General features: G+C 30.9%; 1 protein-coding gene across 13 annotated transcripts; it reads left to right on the top strand.

Moving 5' to 3' along the window:
- Positions 1 to 2,884: 2,884 nt before the first annotated feature.
- Positions 2,885 to 7,910, top strand: LOC131593552 (F-box/kelch-repeat protein At3g23880-like). Of its 13 annotated transcripts, XM_058866105.1 has the most exons (4): positions 2,885 to 5,226; positions 5,584 to 5,652; positions 5,984 to 6,031; positions 6,310 to 7,910. In XM_058866105.1, exon 1 carries the CDS (start codon positions 2,943 to 2,945, stop codon positions 4,125 to 4,127), a length of 1,185 nt encoding a protein of 394 aa, XP_058722088.1. In that variant the 5' UTR covers positions 2,885 to 2,942; the 3' UTR covers positions 4,128 to 5,226; positions 5,584 to 5,652; positions 5,984 to 6,031; positions 6,310 to 7,910. The 13 variants fall into 13 exon arrangements, with proteins under 13 accessions (XP_058722088.1, XP_058722083.1, XP_058722090.1 ...); XM_058866100.1 differs by having other exon boundaries at positions 2,885 to 4,830; positions 5,157 to 5,226; positions 5,584 to 7,910; XM_058866107.1 differs by lacking the exon at positions 5,984 to 6,031.
- Positions 7,911 to 10,148: the final 2,238 nt, after the last annotated feature.

The raw sequence follows: 10,148 nt of genomic DNA, 5'->3' as shown, positions 1-10,148 counted from the left end.
TCAAATATGCAAACAGGCAATCTGCAAGGCGGATAATTAGGTACAAGGCAACTTACATGTCCCCCAATTACTTTAGAGGTCGAATTTACTTGCAGTCATGATATAGAAGTTTTGCATTACATGATTGACTCAACTTGCTTTTTATTTTCTTGCAATGGCCCATTTTTTTGTTGTGTGCATCACCATTAAGAGAGGGCTCCTTGCATTATCAATTATCAGTTATTCTAATGACTTAATTGTTTCCTTGAATAGTATGTTTCAATGCAAAAAAATACAATTTTATTTGTTTTCCATTATTTTAAAAAATTGGATGTTCTAGACCATTTCTTTTTTTATTGGCTTCTATTTGGAACAGTTTTACCATATTATAGTAGATGGCTCGACCTTAATACATTTTTTTTCTGTTATGACTTATGTAGTTTATTTTTCTGTATAATTGTAGATGAGATCTTGAAGAGAGAGGCTATCCCTGCAATGAGATTGCTCAATGATCTTTTAATTATGTATGATTGCTTTAATTTCGACGAGTGGCTAAATAAATGTAAAAAGATCATGAATTATACATTTCCACTGGAGGATTCATATAGCATTCTTGTTCCATCTGGATTTGAGTCATTTGACATAAGGTAATAACTAACACTGTAGTTTGGCAAAATAATTATTATATTAAAAAAAGTAGTATAAATGTGTTGTTAAAAGAATTATTTAATTTTATTAAAGAAAGATTTTCAACTTAATATTGAGATTTGATAATAATGAATATCTTTTAGACACGTGCATTGTTATTATTATTTTTTATCCAAAGATCTAGTTTAGATTTAGTTTAGAATTGTTACTTATTATCGAAGGAATCTAAAAAAAATTATAAATTGAGATTGAAGCTTTGTAAAGTAAGTACATTGTTTTAGACAGGGCGCTTAATATATTAAACCCTAAAAAAAATAACAATACAGGGACATCTACCAGAATCTCATACCGAACTTCACTGACAGCGATACATACGAAATTTCAGTAACACACAGCTTGTTAATTTTGTTATGAACTAGAGTGTGTTAGTTTGAATCTAACTTTTTATGTGCAATTCTCATGTGTTGTTGTTGTCAGTGTGCATTGTTTGGCCAATTTGTCTCATTTAATATTTATCTTATTAGTCAGTTTAGTTTTTTTGCACCTAAGTAAGTATTGATTTTGAAAAACCAAACTATAATCACTTAGGATTTTATAACATAATCAAATTTCAATTAAAATTAGTTATAAATTTGATTATGGTTGTATAACCGATCTTTTATACAAATTCAATTTTAAATTGGTTATTTTCTCAATGCTATTTTAAAACTAATCATTTATAATTAGATTAAAAACCAGTTATTTTAAGTTAAAAATTCAATTAAATTTTTTTATTAACCGATTATTCATATTTCCTAAGTTTTTTTTATAAAAAGAAATTTATTTTGAGTGGTCATTTACATTGATATTTCTTTTATGACTAACAATATACCTCCTAATTCAAAATCAATTGAAAAGTTTGAATTTAAGTGAGTATTTTAGGTCATGCTAATTAGCTTAATAACTTTTACATTAGTGTGTTCTTTCGCACATAGAAGAAGGCCTCTTGGATGTACATCCACGTGGGTCCTCGAGTATTTGAATACAAATCGTATACCTCATCGTTTGAATACTCACGTTTCATCTGGAAATTGTGAGTAAATTAGTCTCAAATATTTTTCAATAAATGGACAAAAAAGGAACTCTTAGTCGTATACCCATGCGAATTCTTAAGTATTTGGATAAGAGCCGTATATCTCACCATTTGAGTACTACTCATCCACCTAAAAATAACTTCAACAAATCAAATACATTTTTTATCTTCGAACTACGAGGCTCTGAATTTCCCATTGCACTCGAAAAAACTTATGCACAAGATTTCGAAATCACATTTATAACAAATTTATTTTTAATCCTTTACTTATTCTCCATGAGAAATTTATTAATAATGAATTGAAATTGTTACAAATAAATAAAGAAATAACAAGATAAATGAACCTTCACTATTATATTTATTACAATAAATCAATAGGATTTTGACTAATAATTTCTTTGACAATATATATTTGTTACTATAAACATATAAAATAATTTTGAATAAATTTTCATAAAATAAGTGTTGATTTTTTTTTAAATCATGTGATTTTATTATATTAAAGAAAAATATTCAATAAATAAATAGTATAAATTTCATATTTTAATTTATTAAAGAAAGATTCTCAAGATTTGACAATAATTAATCAAATATGTTTACTTTAAATAAAAAATCTTTTTGATCTAAAAGAATTTGTAGTTTTGTACTACTGATATTTTTTAGATTTAGTTTAGATTTATTGAAAAATAGATGTGTAACCTAATACATTGTTTTTTTTTTTGGTTGGGATTAACCTAGTATATATAACCTAGTACTACACTACATTGTTATTAAGGAAGATTTATAAGGAATAGAGATGATGAGATGAGAGGAGTAAAGTAAAAAAAGTTATAAAAGTTAGCGTAAATATATAAAATATTTTGAATAAATTTTCACAAAACAATTGTTAAAACATACTAGTATCATTTATTTAAATCATGTGAATTTATTATATTAAAAAAAATAGTATAAATGTGTTGTTAAAAGAATTATTTAATTTTATTAAAGAAAGATTTTCAACTTAATATTAAGATTTGATAATAATGAATATCTTTTAGACACGTGTATTGTTATTATTACTTTTTTATCCAAATATCTAGTTTAGATTTAGTTTAGAATTGTTACTTATCATCGAAGGAATCTAAAAAAAAATTATAAATTGAGATTGAAACCTAGTAAAGTAAGTACATTGTTTTTTTTGACGGTACAGTAAGTACATTGTTATTAACGAAGAACTCTGAAGGAAAAAAAAAGGTTATAAATCATGTCTACCACCTATGTACCCAATAACAAAAAAAACCACCGAAAACGACTGCGTTTAATAAGAAACCCTAATTTGGTGCCGGAGTTAGAATCGGAGATGGCGACGGCGGAATTAGAATCAGAAATCAACAATGATTCACTTCCGACTCTTCCTATCGAACTCGTCGCTGAAATCTTCTGCAGGCTACCTGTCAAACTCCTGGTACAGCTCCGATGCATGTGCAAGTCATGGAATTCTCTAATCTCCGATCGCAGTTTCACCAGAAAGCACCTCAGCCTCTCCACCACTCGCCGTCTCCATTCCGCCAAATACAAACACGAACCCGACGGGTTGGTTCACAATTCTTATCCACTCGATTCGGTTTTATCCACTGAAGTCAAACAACAGCGTCTCCCTTTCAACAGCATCGTTGCTTCTTGTGACGGCATCCTTTGTCTCTGTGATAAACGTAAAGGGATTGCTGTTTTGTGGAATCCTTCTATTAGAAAATTCAAGGAATTACCACCCCCTTTTGAAAACATTCAAATTCGTAAAAAGGTTTTTATGACATTCGGTTTCGGCTATGATCGCGTTTCTGATAATTACAAAGTGGCCGTTCTTTACTACACCGAGTTGGACACAACTAAAGGAAAAGTTCATACTTTGGGCACCAATTCATGGAAAACCAGCGAGATCTTTCGTTTTGGTGCTGTCTGTGATGAGCAACCCGGAACAACTGTAAGTGGTACCATTAATTGGATGGCCTATACTGAATGGCGTCGCAAAGGTCCGTTCTTCATTGTTTCTTTTGATTTGGGAAACGACTCTTATCAGAAGCTTTTTCCTCCTGATCATGCTGAGATCAGTCCGGATTACTTGACATTGTCTGTCTTGAGGGACTGCTTGTGCTTAATTTCTGATCATCATATTTGGATTATGAAGGAATATGGAATTCAAGACTCTTGGACTAAATTGTTCTCGGTTTCATACATGCAACATCCTACTAAGTGTTATCTCTTGTGCAATGCATTGTATATTTTTGAGGATGACAGACTGCTGCTCGAAACTCATGAGGAAACTCATGAGGATGAGGATGGGAAAAAGAAGTTGGTTGTTTATGATCCAAACAATGATACTTTTGAGGTTACTAGGTTTACAAACATCCTAAATGTCTGTCTTGAAACTTTGATTTCACCTTGTTCTTAATGCTAGGATGTTTTATTTTCTAATCACCATTTCATGGATTATTGTAATTTATGTTTGTCATTGTTGTTTAGTCCCTCATCTTGTATTACATTTATATATTTCACAATAATTATAATTTTAAAGATTATAAGTATGATTTAGATGTATGTCTTTGTATCTTGTGATTTTAGAGGTGCCTTTAGCATCTTTGTTATAATCAAACAAACATTTTTGCGGACTTAGATATGATGCTGAAGCATAATTTATTATATTCTGCACCACCTAGATCTATGCATTATACTTTGAGATTGACTTAGTTTTGGAGCTAAATGCTCTGCTCATGAATTCATGAGTGCATGTTAAGTGGTTTTTATATAGAGTTCTAGTAGGAAATCCTTCACAACCATTACATCATTCAACCTCTTCACAAAAGACCCTCTTCCTTGTTGGCATTCTCATTGGAGATGTAAGGAATCTCGACTTTGACGGTGATCTAAGCCTGATTTTTCCGTTTGAGTCTCTTGTTTTGCTTCCCATGAGATTGGTGCGCTGATTTTGTAGACAATGATTATTTTTCCGTTGCAGATGTTTGCATAGGCTTTTTTTATCAACCTTATAGATGATGATGATGATGATGATTGATGATGTTGAAGTACTTTCTCTGTCAAGGATTTTGAGGTTGTTGAAAAAAAGTTCTAAATCATATGTGAAAATTCTGAAAAAGGTAGGTGTTGTTCAAATATTGGAAGACATGTATTTAGTATTTTATAAAGAAAGACTTCTTTACTCTGAAAAAGTTCTAGATCATTTAATATTTTTTCAAGGGACACTTGTTCTACTCATCCATAATATACTCTCTGAGCTGAATTTAAATCTTGAACTGTGATACATTTTGTACTTGACTTTCTCATTTTGCCAATTGTTTGGCATTTTTACAGCAGCACCAAGAAACTACTATACATTTTCATGTTATATTTATCAATCAATGAAAGTTAAGTCTATCACATTATGCATGCATTCCACTCTTTCAAATTACTATTGACAACACAGGTAATGCTTCTGGTCATCGGTGGAAAAGGCGTTGACGTTTAGGATCACAAGCGTGACCTAAGTTTTTCTGGTACTTATTCTTTTAATTCTTCTTCTCTTCCATACAATACAAATCACTTTATCTTTTCAATTCAAGAAAAATGAGTGAGATCAAAATGCAGCAGATTATTCCAAATTTGGGAGTCAGGTTCTTTAGCTATGAGCTAGCATCTAAGTATGCTATGCACATCAACTGGTTGTTTTTCATTTATGAGTGGTTTCATTGATCGAATTCAACCTTTCCAATCCTCAGTAGTTTCAGGATAGATGACTTCAAATGCTATTGCAAATTAAAATCTCTTTTGATGAACTTAAGCATCAAACATTTGAATGTTCCTCTTGCTTCAAAGACAACTCATAACTTGCAGATACTCAACTTCCATTTCAGGTGCATTTCAAGTTCCATCGAAGTTTCACTCCATCGACTCCATTCCAAAGAAGGGAAAGCCAACAAAAGGTGTGTATTGTTTTGTTGTTTTGTGCCATTCATTTGTCATTCTGCTTTGTAATATCGTCCACTGTGAAGTAGATTCCATTTAGATATTCGATAACAAAGTCCTTTAGTCCACTCTATAGAGAATTAAATTTAAGTAAAGTGTTACTGTAATAATAAGCTTCAATTAACAAAAAGAATTGTGTATGACTCATAACTGTCGCAGAACAGATCTGGTTCAGCACTTGCACATTTCGGTTCAGCATCTGTGACATTTAGTACAACCACTGTGCACTTTGGTTCCACACATGGACGATGCTTTATTGTACTTTTTATTTTTGATGTGTTTCCGCAGCTTCTGTGAAAAAGTCACACGAAAAGTGGATTGATGCACGCTTTGGTGGTAAGAGTTTCTCAAAAGAAATACCTCCTTGAGTTTTAGTAAAAATATTTAACTTCATACTAATTAAGGAATTTAGTTCTCAAAAGTCCCTTTGATGAGAACTTTTTTCATGAGATTAGAAGAGTCATTGTAAACCAAAAACCTAAGAGGTGTTTTAGGAGTAATATTGTTTAAAATAGTTAAATTATAGGGATAAAGATGGGCGAGACTTTCATTTCATTCCGAATTACTTACAACTGAATGCGAGACTTTGGTATCAAATTATTGGTAATTTTCAGGTTTTCGTGTGAAGCATCACTGCAATAAGGAATATCTTACTGTGGAGCAAAGAATTTGACATCCAATGCATAACTTTCCCGAGTTTTCTACAGACTGTCTTGACAAGGACAAATACTTTCACCATTTTTGGATCCATGTAAGTCATTTCCCTAGGCTCTAATCTCTCTTTTCTAATCATTTTAATTAAAAAAATTTATGTTGGGTAGTCCTTTTATCTGACCTAGGTCTTAGTAGTTTCTTATCCATATCCCTATAATTTGATTTGTAATATCTAAAGGTAACTCTGACAGAAATTACTGAGGCAGCTATGGAATTGGGATCAGAAGTAAGTAAACGATTAAACTGATATATTCTCCTGTCAGATTATATATCAATAGCACAAACTATTAGATTGAAAGAGAGTGGAAGTTTAAAATAATAGTAAACCCATATTCACTTATTCAAAGATAGAAAATATAAAAAATTTATTATTTCTTTTCATTTATCGTTTGATAAGAATGGAAATGAATATGTTAAGTTACTTATATTTATTTTTATTCCTTGTATTTGAAGAATAATATTTTGATTTGGAACTATATACTAATCATAAACAAATGGAGTTGTAATATCCAGGCTTGGAAACCAAAGTTTGGAATTTTAATAGGAGGGACCAATTAGAAAGTATGATTTTCTGTCTGTCTCATGCGCAAATTGGTTATGGCCACTCACTAGCCAAGGGCAAGAAAGCAAGAGACAACCTTTAAGAGAAACAAGGTATAGAAAGAAACAAGGTATTGCTGCCCACTAGATAGTAACAACATCTCACCAGTTTTGGTAATATAGTATTGCTTTGGAGATGATTGATAAAATAGCCTCATGCTTATATTTTTTCATAATTGTTTCAATGGTGATAGTGTGGCTAGATTATTATTTAAATTAATCATCTTTATAGCTATGTTTGGATTGATAAAATGGAATGGAATGAAATGACTATGTTTGAATTAATAGTTGTTTCAATTCTGATTTTACTTTTCTATATGAAAGTGAATTATGTTTTTTAGGTCCTAGAGTACAGGTTTTATGTGCTATAGTGTTTACAAGTGTTAAAGATTTCACTTGATTAGTAAAGTTATAATGCATTATGAATTAGATATTTCAATAATGGCATGTTTTCATGGATTTGGTTGATATCGTTGATCTTTTTGCTGCTACTGTCTAATACAAATTACAATTCTGTTCAATTCAAACCCCTTAACAACTTTTTCTTGCTTATAGACAATGTGGATCTTGGAACTGCTTGCGAAAAGTACTATAGAGTGTGATGTCTCAGCATATCTTGGCGCGTACGGCTGCTAATTGTGAGAAACCAAAGTCTGGGTCAAAGTACCAATATGCAGAGTTCAAATCAACAGGTTAATTCTAAGTTAGGTGTCATTCTAAGTTAGGTTAATTCAACCTCTTCCCAAAAGACCCTCTTCCTTGTTGGCATTCTCATTGGAGATGTAAGGAATCTCGACTGTGCCGGTACCTTAAGCCTGATTTTTCCGTTTGAGTCTCTTGTTTTGCCTTCCCATGAGATTGGTGCGCTGATTTTGTAGACTATGATTATTTTTCCGTTGCAGACGTTTGCATAGGCTTTTTTATCAACTTTATAAATGATGATGATGATGATGATGTTGAAGTACTTTCTCTGTCAAGGATTTTGAGGTTGTTGAAAAAAAGTTCTAAATCATATGTGGAAATTCTGAAAAAGGTAGGTGTTGTTCAAATATTGGAAACATGTATTTAGTATTTTATAAAGAAAGGCTTCTTTATTCTGAAAAAGTTCTAGATCATTTAATATTTTTTCAAGGGACACTTGTTCTACTCATCCATAATATAGCTGAATTTAAATCTAGAACTGTGATACATTTTGTACTTGACTTTCTCATTTTGCCAATTGTTTGGCATTTTTACAGCAGCACCAAGAAACTACTATACATTTTCATGTTATATTTATCAATCAATGAAAGTTAAGTCTATCACATTATGCATGCATTCCACTCTTTCAATTATATGGAATCTTGTAGAGTAGATCATTGTCCTATGTATTGACTAGCTTGAGAATATTTCCTTGTATTGACCACCAATGGAACATGTACATACTTTTGTTTATTATTGCCTTCCAATCGTGTACGTAAAATCCCTTTTACATCTTAGTTTTTCACATCATCCAGATTGAGTATAGTTTCTTTGGAAGATCAAAAAACAGTAAGAGGAGTGGTACCTTTCGACCATATGATTCTATGGTAAAGGTTATTCTTACGATCATCAAGACCAACTTTGCATTCATCTTCTGGAATAATTATGGAAAGCATGTCCTTTTGACAATAACTTGAGGTAGATGAGAAGATGAAGTATCGCATATCTTCGTTAAAGCTTGAGCAAAAGATTTTGTGGGAGGTTTATACCTATTGGTGGAATTAGAGCTATCGGCTGATGTAAGTTTGGAATTGGGAATGGGAATTTCTGAAATAAAGGGTGAAAAGACCGCATTGCTACTTTGCAAGGGTTTTCCATCGCTCGAACCTGTTGTTAATAGAGTTGCAATATGGATTTCATCTATAATGTAATATAAGATGATTTGTCTCTCAATACGTTAAGATTTATCAGGCAACTATTTATATATGAAATAATCGGTGTTGGTTATTTGTCAAGACTGATTTAAAATTTATAATTAATCCATCCGCTTTCTTCGGTGCAAGCGGATAAAAATTTAAACAGTATTTTTCATGTGTTGATTTTTTTTAATTTTAATTATTTATAAAATAATAAAAAAATAGAATAAAAAAGAAATAAAAACTGTCATTAACCGTTGTTAAAGAGAAGTTAAAGTTAAAAAAAAATAAAAAGGTATAATTGGAAGGAAAATAAGCTACACCAAGACCATGTTTTGCCTTTATATATTGATATAGATTACAATAAATCAATATGATTTTAACTAATTATTTATTTGACAAATAGTTATACTTTTACTATAAATATATAAAATGATTTTGAATAAATTTTCATAAAATAAGTGTTGAAAAATATATTTTTCTTAAAATCTGTGATTTTATTATATTAAAGAAAATATTTAAGAAATAAATAGGACAAATGTCATGTTTTAATTTATTAAAGAAAAATTCTCAACTTAGAGATTTGACAATAATTAATCAAATATGTTTATTTTAAAAAAAAAATCTTTTTGATCTAAAAGAATTTTTACTACTATATTTTTTCGATTTAGTTTAGATTTATTGAAAAATAGATGTGTAATATACGCTGTTCTTTTTTTGGGATTTATTTATATGAATGATAATAATATATAGAAGTAAAAGATTGACACACACAAAAAAGTGAGAAACTAGGCCAAAATCCACTCAAAAGTATTGAAATCTAAAAAAAAGGCAAACCAAGACTACTTTTTACATAATCACTCATAATGTCAATCGGTAAAGAATAAAAAAGAGTGAAGGCAATAGATGTGCGACCCCTGTTAGCAAGAAAAGTCAGCACATCTATTTCCTTCCTTGAAAGTATGAGCGATGATAAAGGACGTGTCCATGATAACCTTAATACAAGAAAACCATCTACCTTAAAGTTGTCAGGAACCAAACTTAAGCCACTGGAAAAAGCTTTGACTACAGTAATAGAGTCAGATTCCATCCAAAGAAATTTCTAACCTCTTTCATGCCCAATTTCAATGCCCCGAATGACACCACAAAATTAGGCTAGCAAATAATTGTTCCAAGAAAGCGGTTTAGCAAAAGCAAGCATAAACTAACCTGAACTATATATAAAAATACCCCCACAACCTGTTGAACCTGGAGAGGCAGAG

Source organism: Vicia villosa, linkage group LG3 (assembly GCF_029867415.1).
Source record: "Vicia villosa cultivar HV-30 ecotype Madison, WI linkage group LG3, Vvil1.0, whole genome shotgun sequence".
In the NCBI taxonomy this organism is placed as follows: domain Eukaryota; kingdom Viridiplantae; phylum Streptophyta; class Magnoliopsida; order Fabales; family Fabaceae; genus Vicia; species Vicia villosa.
Note: the sequence above shows the minus strand (reverse complement) of the source record. Positions and strands in the feature narration are given on the sequence as shown.

Bases quoted from the DNA above. Each gene is read 5' to 3' on its own strand.
- LOC131593552 (XM_058866100.1), top strand. From the start codon at position 2,943: ATGTCTACCACCTATGTACCCAATAACAAAAAAAACCACCGAAAACGA.